The 18,911-nt window shown below is 39.7% G+C and overlaps 1 protein-coding gene across 2 annotated transcripts in view; it reads right to left on the reverse strand.

Moving 5' to 3' along the window:
- The window catches only part of col27a1 (collagen type XXVII alpha 1 chain), a 323,681-nt gene that overhangs the window by 107,208 nt on the left and 197,562 nt on the right, over positions 1–18,911 (reverse strand). For both annotated transcript variants that reach the window (XM_033048904.1, XM_033048906.1), the window contains exons 27-28: positions 10,342–10,395; positions 6,313–6,366 (exon numbers count right to left, since the gene is read on the reverse strand). In XM_033048904.1, the coding sequence (XP_032904795.1) occupies positions 6,313–6,366; positions 10,342–10,395 (108 nt within the window). The remainder of the gene's footprint in view (positions 1–6,312; positions 6,367–10,341; positions 10,396–18,911) is intronic.

The raw sequence follows: 18,911 nt of genomic DNA on the forward strand, positions 1-18,911 counted from the left end.
CGCCAGCTTTTTCGCAGCCTTCCTTCTCGTGGATCTGTCCATGCCTCCACCTGTAAAGTAAGTGGGAAGAACGCAGAGTCTCCTTACCTGCTGTTCCCGGCTTTTATATTCTGCCGCTAAGGGGAACGTCGTTCCCCCTGCTGTGACTCGTTGCAATGCGTGTAGCGATATGACACGCATGCGTCCTGGCGGGGTTCTTCACGTAGTCACTCACGTGACTCCGAAGTGAAATAGTAGCGCTATCCTGTACTATTGTTACGCAAATGTAAAATCGACGCAAACCAGAAGATAACAAGGTGAGAGTTTTAGTTATGTATAGATGGCAAACTATTGGACCACAGTCACTTGTTTCTGCCAAGCTTGCTACACTTATTTTGTATCTGAAATTACTCACATTTGACCATTTTTCTATAGTCTGAAAGGTATCCAATTTGCACTGGAATGAGTCAATACTAAGTGCATCCACCATATGCTATTGAGTCAATGAGCATGGAAGAAGGCTCTCCGGTGTAACTCTATATACTGAACAGGAATGAATGGATAGATCATGACTTGCTATTGGGGGCAAATCAACTATGTTCATCACTCATGCACACGGTAAATACCAAATTAATTTTCTGAATATGCAAAACCTTTTTGAGCTTGTTCTCAGAGGTTATCCATATACTTTATGGGGAAGACCAGTGTGATGGCATGTTGCAAGCTGACAAGTGGGAGCAGGGTGTGTGATTTAGAGGGTGGGATGGAGAGAGGGAAGATGCGAGTAGGGATGATGAAAAGGGAAGTTGGAAGAGAAGAGGAAAGGGGAAATACGTGGTGTAAGAGGGGAATTTGAGGGAAGGGGAAGTGTAGATGTTCATGAAGGAGGAAGAAGAGGACAGGGGAAGTAGAAGGAAGGGGGGGGGGGTAAGAAGGGGAGGAAGAACGTGTCTCACCCACCTAATTGAGCTAACTGGAACACCCTAAACAGTTCAAACCCTCAAAAACTTTAAATAATCTGATCATGACCTCAACTATATTTTTCTGCCTGCTCTCCTTATTCAAATACAGACCATTGTTTATTTCAGGTCCTTCTGGCACAAAGGGGTGCTTTCTCAGCTTCTCTGTGTGTGGCAAAATCAGCAATTTTTATTAAAAAATATTATTCAATGTCAATAAATTTCAGTTTTAATAAGCACTAGACCAGGTGGGACCTGTTGGGCCCCGTTCCTCAACGCAATATTCCATCACTCACCCATTCCACCAACGCAACCTGTTCCCCCAACACAATATTCCAACCCATAGCCGCCAACTGCGCAGGCGCGGCTCATTTGCCCTCATCCCCCAACAATCCCTCCCCCTCCTCTTTACCTTCCCTCTTCTCTCTCCTCTCCCCTACATGCATATTCAGGATACTTGTAACCTGAGTGCCATTTAGTTCAGGGTTTTTAATCAACCTATTAGTACCCGCCATGCTTGCAAAGGGGTTGCAAATCATTTTCACAAACCTCAAAAAAGTACATGCTGTAGTGGCAGAGTTCTCCCTGCTAAGGTGTTGGATGATATCTAGTTCCAGATTTCTTGTATCCCTTCATCACCTGCCTCCCGAATAAACCCTTTGATATTCAATCTCCCCTTTCCCTAACCGCCTCTCCCTTAGTCCTCCTTGCAAAGCCTTGAACATTCTCACCAACATCTATTCATTAATCTCCTGGCCACCTCACTTTTGCATTTTCTTTCCTTCTCTGAACTCCCACACCTTCTCAACCCACTAATGACCCAACTATCTCATCCTTTGTTGTTCCTAACTGTCCAGCTGCTGGTTATTTGGTTTCTCTCAAGGATAGACCTCTCTAAAATCAAACCCCCCACCTCTCCAGCCTTCACACATGCTGACTATCCTTTGCACAGTATGATGCTGGAATTGGAAATGTATTGGAAAATGCCAATTACACTGCTTGTTTGTGGATTATCTTGTTTAGAGACAGTGTTTTGCTGAAAATAGATGTCAATAGAGTGCTCTTGAAGAGCTGTGGCTGGACAGAAATCCGCCACTGAAATCACAAATGATTTTAAAATTTATATACTGTCAATACAGGAGAAACCCTTAGTATTTGGATGGAAGAACAACAATCTAACTTTTTAAATTGCATTGTTCCATCATTTTAATGACCTCCATCAGTTCAATCCTCATCCTTCTTTCCTCAAGAGAAAAGTGACACAGTGTGCTCGCATTCTACTGCACTGGAATGCCTCTCTATCCCTGATTTCATCACCTGGCCTGCTCCCAGAGAAGCTCCCATCAGAAATGAGGTCATTAGAAAAATATCTTCCCAAGCCACACAACGATTGGATTGGAAATTTCAGTGTAATTGGTTTCTTTTGGTCATGTCATTCCCATTTTTTAATTTACTTTTCATTGTGAAACATGTTGTGAATTAAATTTACTATGTGGAACTCACAGATAGTTTTGCTTAACACGATGTGATGTGACATTGGACTCATACCATCAGTGAAATTTACTCACCAGAATCAACATTATTCTTTAGCAAACCAGTCCCAACTACTGTATATTCCCTCTCCTATATTGAATTGAATGCTGAACTGTCAATAGTCAGATTTTGACTTCATAGATGAGAAATTTTGTGTACTTTTCTGCTCAAGGCACTGAAATTTATGGAGAACAAAATTTACTTTCGGAAGGTTAGATCTGCGATGCCACAGTTGTTATGACTTTTGAAAACTTAGAAAAATGCATGAAGAAAGAAAAGATTTTGGGAGTGCGATATCTACCATTGTCCAAGACTAATCCAACCATAGCATCTGTGGAAGTTCAAATTTGGATAAAGTCTAATGACCATAAAAACGATTTAAGTGCTGCAAATTTCTCGCATGTTCTTCAGAGAAAGAAATCTGCCATCTTTAACTGGTCTGGTGAATATGTGACTCCAGAGTCACCCACAGGGTTGCCTGTTAAATACCCTGTAGTCCTGCCTAACAAGCCATACAGCTGCACTATATCATAATAAAACAGATAAATAAAACAAGATGGACCAAGACATCCAGCCCATTCAGCCTTGCAAAGTTCTCCTCATAAATAGCTTGGAACTTATGTCTAAACTGGGAGAACAGGCTCATAAGTCATAACTCATAGCTTTGCGGAATCACATCTTACAGACAATGTCAAATTTCCCTGTCACAATCACCGTCCCACTGAGAGGTGAACCACAGCAAACAATGGCAAAGTGGCATACAGGCAGAAGGGATTGATCCTTTGACAGCAGACCAGATGAAATCACAAGGTAGCAAGTCAAACATGGACTAGTGAACCATCTGTTGCCCTTCCTCAGCTGGCTAATCTGTGCTTGAACAACACTAAGGGAAAGCACCAAAGGCTGCAACGGCACAAAATATTTTCTGGCTGGTGGACTTCAATGTGCATCACCAAGAGTGCTTTCTTAGCAACATTGACAGATGTATCTTGCCAAAGTCATTCTACCACAGGTGGTGAATGAACCATTATGAGGAATAAGCTGACTTGACCTTGCTTCACCAGTTAACTTGCAGCAGATGAATCTGTCCATGACAGCTCTGATGGAAATGACCACTGCTAAGTCCTGTCTTCATCACACTCCATCAAGCTAGGTGGCATTATAATCATGCTAAATGGGATAAGCACAAAACAATTCAACGCTGCGCATCCACCAACCATTAGAACCAACAGAAAATGTACATTGCCACAATCTGTTATCTCATGGCCAGGCATACCCCTCACCCTACCATTAATATTAAGCCAAGTATTTCATGCCGGTTGACAGCAGCACCGGGAATTCCTGAAAATGTCAACCTGACAAAGCAGCTATACAGCAAAATGCCAAAACTTAGCGAGCAAGTCAGAATTAAGTGATCTCAAAACCAATGTATCTGTCAAAGCTCTGCAGGTTTGTCCCATTTAATATTGATTGGCGCTGAACAATCAAACAACTAACAGTAGAAACATAGAAACATAGAAATTAGGTGCAGGAGTAGGCCATTCGGCCCTTCGAGCCTGCACCGCCATTCAATATGATCATGGCTGATCATCCAACTCAGTATCCCGTACCTGCCTTCTCTCCATACCCTCTGATCCCCTTAGCCACAAGGGCCACATCTAACTCCCTCTTAAATATAGCCAATGAACTGGCCTCGACTACCCTCTGTGGCAGGGAGTTCCAGAGATTCACCACTCTCTGTGTGAAAAAAGTTCTTCTCATCTCGGTTTTAAAGGATTTCCCCCTTATCCTTAAGCTGTGACCCCTTGTCCTGGACTTCCCCAACATCGGGAGCAATCTTCCTGCATCTAGCCTGTCCAACCCCTTAAGAATTTTGTAAGTTTCTATAAGATCCCCTCTCAATCTCCTAAATTCTAGAGAGTATAAACCAAGTCTATCCAGTCTTTCTTCATAAGACAGTCCTGACATCCCAGGAATCAGTCTGGTGAACCTTCTCTGCACTCCCTCTATGGCAATAATGTCCTTCCTCAGATTTGGAGACCAAAACTGTACGCAATACTCCAGGTGTGGTCTCACCAAGACCCTGTACAACTGCAGTAGAACCTCCCTGCTCCTATACTCAAATCCTTTTGCTATGAAAGCTAACATACCATTCGCTTTCTTTACTGCCTGCTGCACCTGCATGCCCACTTTCAATGACTGGTGTACCATGACACCCAGGTCTCGCTGCATCTCCCCTACTGCATCAGTAGGAGGAGAAGGCTTCAGTATAAGCCCACCCACAATAGTGATATACAGTGGCTGCAGTCGACAATTCCTTTCTCCTGACAGATATTGATTGACCCGCCATCTATTCATTAATCTCACTTTTGTACCTCCAGCAGGTTTTTTTTTGCTTCCAACAAGTTTGTACAACACCTTACTATGTAAAACATTGATGTTTTTTCATCACTACTGGGACTAATTACTGAAGCTCCCTCTCAAAGAGCACAGTGGATACCTGCACAAGAAAGGTTGCAACAGTTCAATAAATTGGCTCAACACCATTTTCTCATGAACATTAAAATAATGTACAATAAATGTTGATCTTGCCAGCTACGCCCGCATCCCAAAAAATGAATAATTAAGAAATAGTTCATATGGACTACAGTTGACGGCATAAAGATATAACTAACATTAGACTGGATTAACTGAAAAGGCCATATCGCGCAAGTATGTTTACATCAGAGTTGCTATAGAATCTGCTTTACACCATTTTTGCTTATGACAAGCATTTGATAAAGTTTCAACTAGCAGAAGACTATTTAGTGTTTATCTATAGATAATACCACTTTCTAAAATTAATTGATAAACTGCCTGCATTTGTACCAAATATGCACTATACAAAAGAGACACACTATTACCCAAAAATAGCATGAATGAAATTCCCAACATGAAGATAAATCTAAAAAGAAAAGGTAAACTGAGTGATATCACTATTTACATTTGGAATCAGCAGAATTAGAATGATCATTATATTCAATGTCCAGCTGGTTTTGCAGTCAGCCACAACTAGGCAACAGAATGTGAACAAAGTGAAGTGCCCGTTTTATTCCTAAAAATAACCCAAGAAACACAATTCATTAGGGTAGAACTGTTGAATGTCATAACAGATTGACCCTATGAACTCTGGACTGGTGTTTCTCTCCACATACTGCTTTGCACTTCATACTCAAAGACGTACTCTTTTGACATGTCAATAGCATCAACAATGCTCTATTCTTAACTCTTTGGGTATCACATGCAGCAATTGGTAAATAAGAACAATGGGAGTAGGTTAACAGATATATTTTGTGTGAATTATAATGAGCCTGAAAAGGCCTGCACCTACAGTAATGACGCCAGTGCAACGTGACGTTTGCTACAGACTTCCACTCATGAACCAACTACAAGATGTGACATGCACTTGTAGTGGGTGTAGGTGGGCCTAGCTCTGTGTAACATAGAGCCACCTTTCCTTATTTATGCAGTTATTTTTGTCAGATATGGTAAGGATGCAAAAGTTCCATTTCAAATAGATGGATAATAACAATATGATATTCCAGCTCAATAGCACTCCTAAGTGTTATTTTTCATTCCTGGTGCATGAAAATACAGAGAAACAATTCTCTTACTAGTAATATGCTGCATAGTATTATTCTTTACCGTTGTCTTGGTGCACTTATGATTGTAAAACCACTTCTTTTTCCAATGACTATTATCTTCAATACAGCACAATATGTTAAGACCTCATTTACTGTGATTGAGATGCTCTCCACAATAAGGTTATTTATTCCATTTGTATTTGAAAGTGATTGCTTACCCTGCGGCCCTTCATCCCTCTCAATCCAGGGGATCCTTGAATGCCTCTGGCACCCTGTGATAGACACATAAGCCGCAGGTTACAAATGCCATAATCATCTAGATGTTAGCAACTCAACAGCATAACCGTTACTTTAATATGAAGATTTAATGAATACAACTGTAATGCCAATGGCACATCACAAAATATTATGCCATTAGTGTACAGTATAAACCTCCTACTCTTATAAAAATATTAACATCTTTGCATTCATTCAGAGTTACACCTTTTACACCAATCAGCAGTTAACTGGGCAGCAGTTTCACTTATTAAAAACATTTGAATATTTGATGATTTTCTGTTGTTTTGTTTCACTCTGCTACCATATTGTTCTTTACATTCTTCTGAACAGATTTAATATTGTGAATACAAAGATTTTGCAGAAGCAAGTATGGAATCACAGTCCCAGTGCTTGGCATAATTAACAGTTTCCAGTTGATCAAATAATGTTGAGGGAAAATTCAAGGTAAAGCCAGAGATACTCAATGGATCTCACCTCAATCAATCAATCAATCAAGTTTTATTTGTCACTTGCACATAAGTGCAAGTGAAATGAATTTGCCAGCAGCGGTACAATAAAAAAGAACACACAATACACAATTGAAAAAATGTACACAAACATCCACCACAGCATTCATCACTGTGGTGGAAGGCACAAAGTCCTCTCCCATTTCCCCCCATGGTTGGGACCTCAACCCTCCGCAGTCGCCGCTGCGGGCATCCAGATGTACAGACAGGGTAAGTCCAGGTAAGTCCTGAATAAGTCCTGAATCGGTGCCTCCCCACCGGAGACCGCGGCTTCAAGATGGTTATCAATCATCATTACAATCGTTCCACTCTTTTAAATCTTTATTTCCAGTAGCTGCACCAAATGTTGTACCCTGCATCTGTGCACGATGGACTGCTTGATTGTGATTACGCGTAGTCTTTTCTTTAAATGGAAAGCAAAAACCTTTGCACTGCACCTCGGTACACGTGACAATAATAAACTAAACTAAGATACTGAATGAATATTTCAGGAGTGTCTTCACGAATGAAAAGAATTATGCTGATATTGTATTCAAAGTGAACAAGTTTGAAATGTTTGCCAAGATAAGTTAGTAAAAGAGGAATTATTAAGAGGTCTTAAAAATATACACATTGCCAAGTCCAAGTAAAGAAAATCACAAACTGTTAGATGAAGCCTGGGAAAAATAGTATCTGGCTACTGGAGATGAGCTGAGGGGAGACAATTGAGCTGCATACAATTGTGAGTAGGACATTTCCCTAATAACAGAACTCCAAAACTAGAGGGGAAAGATTTAGAGTAATTTTAGGATTATAGGGGAGATGAGGGGAGAAATGTCTCCCAGACTGCATTAAGGGTTTGAAAATCACTGCCTGAAAGAGTGACAGAGGTAGATATCGTTATCACATTTAAGCTATATTTGGAGACACAAGAAAGCGCAGATGGTGGTTTACAAAAAAAAACAAAGAACTGGAGAGAATAGATAGACGACATTTTGGTCTGGGCCCTTCTTCAGATTGGGATATAAACAACCTTTCAAACAATACTTGAATCTGTTCTTAAAGAACTGTGAACTACAGGGCAATGTGTCAAATGCAGGGAGGTGGGATTAGGCTGGGTTGTTCTTTGTGAACTGCACAGGCATGATGAGCTAAATATCCTCACGGTTAAAATTTACATTACATTTTTTGTGAGTCTAGTTAAAAATGGCTCCAGTGCAATGCTACATTTTGTAATTCATCAGCTCTTATTTCTAAGTGTCATCCTATTCTTTTCATATTTTGGAATACTTACATCTAGTACAAAAATACTAATAATACAAATAAAACGTAAAAAAAAAATGTTGTAAACCCCATACATAAAAAGAGCAAAAGGTCGGCGGGGGGCGCGGCAAGCCGGCAGCCCTGTCAGCAGCTTGTTCGTTTTTTCAACTTTTTTGTTTTTTTAGTGTCTTAATGTATGTTTTTAATGTTTCTTTGTGTGTCTTGTGTGGGGGGTGGTGTGGGGGGGGTGGGGGGGTAAGGGGGAAACCGCTTCGGTCGCCTCCTCCACGGAGAGGCGACTTTTTCCATGTCGCCTCCCCCGTGGCCTAACATCAAGGATAGGTGCAGCCTTTCCCAGAGACATGCCCGGGGCTTCAGCTTCAGCAGCGGGCGCAGCGAGGACTCTTTCGTCGCGGAGCGGGCGAGCCCTCGCCGGGGGTCGCCGGACGGGAGCGCTCCGTTTGCTGGCCCGTGGCAGCCTGAAGCCGCGGTCTGCAGAGCTCTAGCTGGCGCAGCGTCCGCAGCCTGGGATCCCTCGTTTGGGGACCCCCGGAGGAGAAGAGCTCCAATTGCACATTAATTGCTGCCAGGCAAGGGAGAAAGTGTAGCTCAGGTGCAAGTTTACCAAGAGTGATTGCACACCAATTCTACCCGATAGGGCAGGAAACAGATAGTTGATCACCAAGATAGTGATATGTCTGGGAAATTGCACAGCCATTCACAACGACTACATGAGATGCCTAGGAACATGGGGCACTCCAGCTTCAAATGTCATAATTTAACCTAGATTGCTGTTATTCATTGCAAGATGATTAAAAAAACGGAGCTACCTAGGTCTGGGGCTGCTCACAGTTGCCCTCCACAGTCGTCTGTTATCTCTTTTACACCAAGCAAGTAATCATTCATTAGTCTAGCTGCAGCACTAGGAACCCTCAGCACAGAAGTAGACATACAGGCAAAAACACTAAAATACTGGCACTAAAAGGAACATAAAAGGCTAATCAGACAACAACTGTATGGTTTTGGCATTGATATTAAAAAAAATTGGTTGATATGGTGATTTGGTTAATTCTTGTAACTTTCCAGAGCCACTGTGGTGCTCATGGTGAAACTAATATGCGGGCAGCTCTGCTGTTGAGAATGAGGAAACATGTCATGTTTAGTAAGTGCCTAAATGAGCACATGAAGAACCAGAACTAGGGCCACAGATTGAAATTTGGAAAATAAGATAACCTAAGTAGCTCTACATATGGCCAGCATGAAAATGATGAGCTGAATTACCTGCTTTCTTTTCATAAATCTCTGTTCATTATTCAAAAATCTGCATTGTGTGTGCTCTGTTAGAAAACCCAAGTAATTGCTGTACTTGGCCATCCTGTACTTGGCGCTAGTTGAGGCTTTTCCATTTGCTCCCATGAAGTCTTGAAGAAATACTGACATCTATTTGTAACGTCGTACACACTGCAGCCAATGAGTTGATGCCAAATAGCAGGGAAAGCTGATGGTGGTTAGTGTGGCCATTTAAGGGTGCTGCTTAATGCTCAATGAATGCACGATCCTTCAGTTTTATGCACAATTAGGGACACATAGTGCTTATAAACACACATTATACAACTAACTTTAAGAACTTTTGACTTCAAAATTATTCTGTGCTTATTCAAGGGATTGAAGTATTTTCTCACCAAAGAAAGTCATGAATGAGCGGCTTTGAGTTGGTGGTAAATTTGAATTATTTATCTAGTTATTATGCAATGTGGAAAGAAGGTATAGGCATCTCATTCATTCTTAACCTGATCCACAATTAATAATGAGTTGAATAAACTTTCATCACTCTTGAACTTCATGTACTCAAGTTGTTTTCAAAAACTCTTATATTTCATGAAGAATTCATTAAATTTTGTTGATTACATATTTTATGGAAACATAAAATGCACTTTCCTGCTATTTACCAGAAGTAGGTTTCTCTATAATTAAAAAAATCAAGATAAACTATCTGATGAAAATTTACAAACTAAATTGATAAAGTGTCAACATTGGGTCCATTCAATGAGAGGTTGAGTATCCCAGTACTCTTACACATGACATTTCTGAATAGCATACTTATAAACAACATTATTAAATGAATATAAAGGTGTGAAAAACATATTATACACCAAAGCTATCGGTCATGCTTCCAAACAATGAGATTCAAAATTTAATCTAATAACGAAGGTCACTTACTGGGGGTCCAATTGGTCCAGGAGGGCCTAAGTCTCCTGGAGGCCCTGGGTGACCCTGAGAATCAAAAGAAGAAAAATACGTGAATTCAGTTAAGAATATGCACATTTCAAACAATTGCTCAGCCTTTGAACAGTTAAGCGGTTAAATTATAACTCAAGCGTCGTACCAAAATTATAACCTAGAGTCGTATCAAAACTACCCAACATGCTATCAAGTCATTGTCGAGAATCACACACCCTGTACATTCATCCTGCAACAATCCCACTTTATTTTTAGTACTCAACTACATAATCCTGGCTATCTACAGTGACCTGTTCACCCATGCATCTCTGGGATGTGGGAAGAAACTGGTGATTTTATAAACAGCCTTTCATTTAGAAAAACATCTTTGGCAGTTAAAGATATGGTAGTGCTGGAGAGGGTGCTGAGAAAATTCACCAGGGTGTTGCCTGGGACGGAGCATTTCAATTATGAGGAGAAACTGGAGAGGCTGAGTCTGTTTTCCCTGAAATGGAGGAAGCAAAGAAGCAAAAAAAATGGAAAAGTACAAAATTGGGCAGATTAAAAGAGGTGGTAAAACTGCAGAAGACTTATATTTTGGATAAGTGTGTGAAAAGCAGAATATTATTTAAATAGTGTGACTGTTGAAGCAGAGGGTGATTGTGGAAGGCTGTTTTTCAGACTGGAGGCCTATGACTAGTGATGTGCCTCAGTGTTGGTGCTGGGACCATTGCTCTATCAATGATTTGGATGAGAACGTACAAGGCATGTTTAGTGAGTTTTCAGTTGACATTAAAGTGGGTGGTATGGTAGCTAGCGAAGATGGTTGTCCAAAATTGCAGCAGGATCTTGATCATTTTGGAAGGTAGGCTGAGGTTTGAATGATGGAGTTTAATACAGAAAAGTGCAAGATGTTGCATTTTGGGAAGTCTAACTAGTGCAGGACCCACACTGTGAATGGCAGGGCTCTCAATAGAAGATGGGATGTCATGTTACAGATGTACAGGACATTGGTGAGGCCTCATTTGGGGTATTGTGTTCTGTTTTGGTCATGATATTCCCTCTCTCCCCACCCTCCCCCACCTTAGTGGTCCTACTAGTTCCACTGTTCGCATCCTTCGATATCACCTCTTCCCCAGTCAATAATGCGCTATAATGGGCTCCACCCTTTCTTGGTCATCTGTTGCTGACCCTGATTTGTTCCGGCTTTGAGATGAGGGGGGAAACCAGAGCAGCTAGAGGAAACCCACATAGTCATAGGGAGAACATACAAACTTCATTCAGATAGCACCTGAGCAAATTGAACCCGGATCCCTGGCGCTGTGAAACGGTAGCTCTACCAGCTGCGTTACTTGCTGTAAATTTTCCCAATACATTTATATCCTTCATTAAATAAGGAGACATAACAAATATCCTGCAAATAATCCAGACTTTCAATTTCTTCATTAGCCAAAGTAAAGAATCGGAAACACAGTGAACAGTGAGGCAACAGCCGATTGCACGGATTATGCAGTCTACTCTTGCTCTAACTTCTCATGTTCTTGGGGACTGCGAAGATAACTTTCCTTGCAGACTTACTGAAATTGGCCCCACAAACCTTTAACACCTTGACACAGTTAAATAAGGCACTACCAGAAATGTATAAAGCCCCCACTTTGAATGAAATGGGCTGTTGGAAACTGAATTGATGTTCTCAATACTCTAAATTACAAACATTATTTGTAATACTGGATTTGTGATTTCTCATTGTATTGAAGTCTTGTATATTCCAAAATGTAAATTTCCATGTCTTCAATTTCTTGAAATTAACATGTGAAAATGGAATATATCTTTGAGCTGCTGTTAATCATATGAATCTAATTACATGAACAGTCATGACTTGATAACAATCAGCTCAGGAACATCAGAGTGAATGATTGGCATGTAAAATATTAAAGGTAACATAGAATCATACAGTGTGGAAACAGGCCCTTTGGCTCAACTTTGCCCAACAGTATTTGACAGCACTGGGTCTGTCTCGCTGGAGTTTAGAAGAATGAGAGGGGACCTCACTGAAACATACAGAACAGTAAAAAGCTTAGATAGAGTGGATGTGGAGATGATGTTTCCACTTGAGGGAGAGTTTAGGACTAGAGGCCATAGCCTCAGAATCAAAGCACATTCTTTTGGGAAGGAGATGAGGAGGAATTTCTTTAGTCAGAGGTTGGTGAACCTGTGGAATTCTTTGCCACAGAAGAGTGTAGAGGTCTAGTCAGTGAATATATTTAAGGCAGAGATAGATAGATTCTTGATAAGTACGGGTGTCACAGGTTATGGGGAGAAGGCAGGAGAATGGGGCTAGGAGGGAGAGATAGATCAGCCATGATTGAATGGCGGAGTAGATTTGATGGGCCGATTGGCCTAATTCTGCTCCCATCACTTATGATCTTATGAACATGCCCTGACTAGTCCCATCTACCTGTGTTTGGCCCATATCCCTCTAAACCTATCCTATCCTACCATGTACTTGTCTACATTATGTTTCTTAATAGTTGTGATAGTACCTGTCTCAATTACCTCCTCTGGCAGCTTGTTCCATACACCTATCACCCCTCGTGTGAAAAAGTTGCCTCTCTGGTTTCTATTAAATCTTTCCCCCCCACTTTAAACCCATGTCCTCTGCTTCTAGATTCCCCTACTCTACGTAAAAAATTCTATTCCTCTCATGATCTTGTACACATCTATGAGATCACCCCTCATTCTCCTGTGCTCTAAGGAATAAAGCCTTAGGCTGCTCAACTTCTCCCTATAGCTCCAACCCTCGAGTCCTGGCAACATCCTTGTTAGTGTTCTCTACACCTTTTCCATCTTAACAACATCTTTCCTATAACAGGATGACCAAAACTGAACACAATACTCCAAATGTGGCCTCACCTATGTCCTGTACAACTGTAACATGACGTTCCAACTGCTATACTCAATGCTCTGACTGATGAAGGCCAATGTGCCGAAAGCCTTCTTGACCACCCTATCTCCTTGTGATGCCACTTTTGAGGAACTGTACATAAAATGTTTCAAAACAGAAGCTACAGGACAACAATTAGTTATTTAAACTGAATATATTCCAAATGGTAATACAAACAAGAGGAAGAAGATTGAAGCCTTCCATCACAGTGAGGAATGTGGAATCCACTGTGATGGATGTTTACGTTGACTTTTATGTGGTTGTGTGTCTTGTTGCTTTTCACTTAGTATGGTTCTATGGTAACTATTTTTTCACTGTACCTCAATTGGTACATGTGACAATAAACTGACCTAGAAACCCTTAAATTGTTCAGTCACAATAAGCCCCATTTTTTCAACAACTGGATGATCAATACACCTTAATGTTTTATCTAGCCTGCCACACACAAAGCAAGTAGTTGGCAGTTTACAACTGCCACACAGGATATGCATATGAAATAGACTTCATGCAGACTTCTAAAAGCAGCAATTTGAATAAATTAGATGAAGAAAACTATTGTTTAAGAAAATACTGCACACAAATAAATTAGAAGCGGACAGTCATCGAGTCCTATGTACATGAACCAACCTCGCCACAATGTACAATTACACCTATTACACCAAATTCATATTTGGATAGGTTGGAAGACATGACTAACCAAAATAAATATATTATATTTTAAATTGGAGTAGATAGCACCTTTAAATGTGGGATAATGTACAGATTTTGCCTTTTATATTTGGAAAAAAATCTTAAGTACATGTGTTTGTTCATTTAAAAGTAACAGAACAGAATTTTCAGTATATATCTGTGGGAAATAAAAAATGGTGTTCAGTGAGAAATATATTTTTTTCTAACATCTATGACTGGCCATCAGTGCAACCTTCATTTTGCTGCCATTTCCTGTGAAGGAAACTGCTTTCAATAAATATTTCTGTCGTTTAATTCACTTTGACTGTTATGTGCCAGACCTCTTTCTGGCAAATGTAGACTGAAACATCTATATTCCGTTTCTCTAGCTACATTGGCCAAGAGACAGTAAATACACAGAATGTGTGTTCAGGTTCCAGTGGGCAGAGGGGGAATGCCCTCAATCCCACAGCAATTATCAACATATTTAAAACATATCGGGTAAACAGATTCAACTGTTTTAAAAATAGCCACTGGTATTAAAAATCCTTCTTTAGCATTTCTGGGTGGGCAGCTAAACTTACGTTCACAACTTCAGGCTACGAACTGAGAAGTTTATTGACACAAAAGTCTTAAGCTGCATTCAGTTAACCTTCCATAAGCAGTCTGAATGTGGTTAGGAGTGGTTTGGCAGTGCAGAGTGCAAAAATACATGAATTAAAGGGAATTCACAATGGTATCTTACCTTGAATGTATGCCAATTGGTGGGAATAATTTATCACAATATCGTGATGTATGCACCATATGTTGACAACACATCATCTATGATGTCTTATGGCTGCTTTCACTCAGAATGTGTGCAAGTTATTTCTCAGTTGCACAGCTTTTATAGCCATCTTCACTTTTAGTTCACTGAGCAGAAAGTGCTAAGTTTGGCCATTTTTAACCCTATTCCATCCAGATGGCAAAACTGAGATGAAAGCTCCAAAGGAGCCTTACCAAGAAATATGGACAATAATGATGGGTGTGCAATTTTCATGTACCTCAGTTCCACAATGTAATAATCCATACTAATACGAAAAAAATTGGAATGAATATAGTCAATGTGATTGTAATTAGTTATATTCCAAATTTCAACTTCTACAAATACAAACCATATTTTACTAAATATACTCATGTTAACTGTACCAATTACGGCAGATGATAATCTCATTGCGTAAGATTAGCTTTTCAGAATTCTCATCAAAGGGAAGACCACAATATATCATTAAATGGTGGATAAATTGGGAAAGAAAAATTAAAATGTTTGTTTTACTAAAACTACAAATTTTCATAATTAAAAAAATTGGTCCAGATTTTGTGGCAATAAGACTGCTGTGTGCCTTTAGTTAAAGGCGTATGTACAAATTTAAGTTTGAACGTTCAATTTGTTGACTAAAATATCAGAAGCATAATCTGATGACACGACATGAAGACAAAAGGATGATGATAAATGGTGGCGACTGTGGCAGCAAATGGTTTCTCTCTTTAGTCCCCTTACATATTGAACAATAGAGGAAGGAAGGACCGAATTAGTTAATAAATTCAATGGCAAATACCTTACAAAAAAAATGTGGTACAAAAAGAATGGATTGTAGAAACAGAAAAGTAAAGGAATGAAAAAAATGAAAATAAATGTAATAATTTACATTTTAAAATCTCTTTAAAAAATTCACAATTTGAAGTTTTAGGGGTAATACATGTACAGTCTGAAGAAGGGTCCTGACCCGAAATATCTCCTATCCATGTCCTCTGTAGATGCTGCCTGACCTGTTGAGTTACTCTAGCACATTGTGTTCAACACAATCTGAAGAATAAGAATCACTTTTCACATTCCAAGTAAAATAAAATGATCTATCAATCATTAACAATTATCATGTCAATGGGTACTTACTATGTTCATTATAAAATTTAACATTTTAGCAGCTTTTAAGGGAAATTAGTGTGCATTGTCAGATTACTCAAGATATGCAATTTTTAGAAATCTTCAGGTGGAATTGTGCAAGTTGGCCAGCAACACAGTGGTTCAAATACCACACACTGCTGGATGAGTTGCACATCAGTAACAATATGCATTGGTTATTGACGTTTTTCAGCAAAATCAGGGCCATAATAATCTTCCCTCGCATTTCCTTTTATATTCCAGATTTTGGACCAGATTTGAATGCTAACTTGGTCTTGCTTTCGGTCTCCTCATTGCTGGGAATCAGGGTATCTGGCCCTTTACACTGTTTTAAAGTAATTGGCTAAAAGGAATACCTGAGTATAAGAACAATTAAGGACAAAAAAAATCCTCTCATTTTTTCACGGAGAAAACACTGGTCTCGGTTTGATATGTACCACAAGATGCAGAGAAAAATAAAATCTGGAAATCACTGTAAACATTCCCCCTTTGCTGCATATTGTGTTTAAGAATAAGATCACATGATTTAATTCCAGTTGTAGTTACATAGACCTAACTGTATGTTATAGGCTAAAAGCAAACATTATCTAATATTTATTATTGGCAGCAGCTCTCAATTTTCTAATGCCCATTTTATCAGTTTTGAATTCTAGATGTTGTTTATGCTGTAACAGTTCCAGTTTTGGCAGATAAATATTGAATTCTAAAATAATTTTATTCCTAATCTTATCCCTTCCTGTTGGATTGATTCCATGCAATTTATCAGATAAATGCTGTGACCGGCAGATTAACCATTACCTTGCTAAATTAACATTAATTCTATGCATCAGGATAAACAAGTGTCGTTGAACTAGTGTATAGCATATAAATCATATACTCATACAGTACATTTGTGAGTAATTTGGCTGCTAATCAACTATCTACCCCTCTATTCAACTAAACTATTGTTAAATGAGATTTAGATGATGTAATATAATTCTAATCTACCCAGAAGACAAAACATAGACCAGAAATTTGTCTGTAGTGTTTCCTGGCTTTAAAACAGCACTGGTAATCTGAAATTCATTAGTAGCAGTTCCAAAACAGCACTAAATGGGTTCCATTTTAAGAACATTACATGTTATGTTTACAATGATGATAACTTTCTTCAAAACTTTGACTGTAGCAAGTAACCCTGAAAAGACAGCATGATAATACAACCAGGAGGGTGGTGGCTATGTACGAGTGCATTGTGCATTAAAAGGACAGCGGTTGGAGAGTGATCCTGACAAGATAGATTAACTCGCAAAAACCTCTTAAGAACAGTATGTTCAGAAGCCAACTTCCATCAGAAAGAGGCACATGTGCAGGGAAGGTGTCAGAGAGGTCAATTGAAGGACATGATTAGCCATTATGAATGCTTAAAATGTTGGGGTTCCGGCAATGTAGTCAAATACTCCTTCCAGGTTTGATGAAAAATCAGAAACTACCCAATGGAGCAGCAAAGTATCATATGTCAGAGATACAGACTTCAAGAATTGTGAGACAAGATTTCTGAGAGTTAGGGTGACTCAAACGTTGAAAGCAGCACAGGCACTTGTGTTTGGTTACCCAGCAAACTTCAAGTGTCACTGAAGATAAGTGTTCTGCACTGTTCCTGAAGTCAGTCAGAGTCACCCTAACTTTTGGAATTTATTCTTCAGAATTTCTGGATGCTGCTTCTGCTGACACCCATTATTATAGAAACATAGAAAATAGGTGCAGAAGTAGGCCATTTGATATGATCATGGATGATCATCCAAAATCAGTACCCTGTTCCTGCTTTTTCCCCATATCCCTTTATTCCGTTAGCCCTAAGAGCTATATCTAACTCTCTCTTGAATACATCCAGTGAATTGGCCTCCACTCCCTTCTGTGGCAGAGAATTCCACAGATTCACAACTCTCTGCGTGAAAAAAAATATTCCCCATCTCAGTCTTAAATGGCCTACCACTTATTCTTAAACTGTGACCCCTGGTTCTGGACTCCCTCAACATCAGGAACATTTTTCCTACATCTAAACTGTCCAATCTCTTAAGAATGTTATATGTTTCTATAAGAACCCATCTCATCCTTCTAAATTCCAGTGAATATAAACCTCGTTAATCCATTATCTTATCATACAGTATGTCAGTCCCACCATCCCGGGCATTAACCTGGTGAACTCACGCTGCACTCCCTCAAAAGCAAGAATGTCCTTCCTCGACTTAGGAAACCAAAACTGCACACAATACGACAGGTGTGGTCTCACCAGAGCCCTGTACAACTGCAGTAGGACCTCCTTGCTCCGATCCTCTCCCTATGAAGGCCAACATGACACTTGCTGTACACACATTTAGTGCAAAAAGGCAACATTTCTACCAGATTTTTCATAAATGTGGCCTTTACATTTTTACTTCAAAGACCCTAAAGGGATAGAGTGCAGAGCACCCAAAAGTGCAGGCAATCTTAAAAGTAGCCTAACATCTTATAGATGGTCTGGCAACCTTTACCATGAACACCACGTGTTTTGTCACAGGTCTATCTCCATTTTTATTTTACTCATTTCTCATCTGTTGACGATGGAGTGCTTCTCGTTTGCAAAATGTTGGCATTTGTAGCCACTGAATTTTGCTGAAATTACCTGAGAATGTAGTAAATGGTATCTCAGTGTGAGTCAATTTGTTTGATGCTTTTGGCAAAGAGTGGTGCAGTATTCTGCCCTCCCCTGTTGGTAAATGTGCCTGACCCCTTGAACTAAGTTTGTGCCTTCAACATTATCAAATGCTCTTTCTTCCTCAATGAAAACCCCCCATTTGTGATTTTAACCAAGGTGGTTGAAAGTCTCATCAGAAACAGACTTTGGGACTCAGTCTGCAACTGACATGATATATGTAAGCGGGACAATGGGAAAAGAAAACAAGGTTATATAAAGTTCCTGTACTAGTAAGTCAATCCTCATTAACGACCAAAGATATCGCACTCAAAAATCTGCATAAAATTGGTTAATGCTGTCCA

Source organism: Amblyraja radiata, chromosome 32, assembly GCF_010909765.2.
Source record: "Amblyraja radiata isolate CabotCenter1 chromosome 32, sAmbRad1.1.pri, whole genome shotgun sequence".
Taxonomy (NCBI): domain Eukaryota; kingdom Metazoa; phylum Chordata; class Chondrichthyes; order Rajiformes; family Rajidae; genus Amblyraja; species Amblyraja radiata.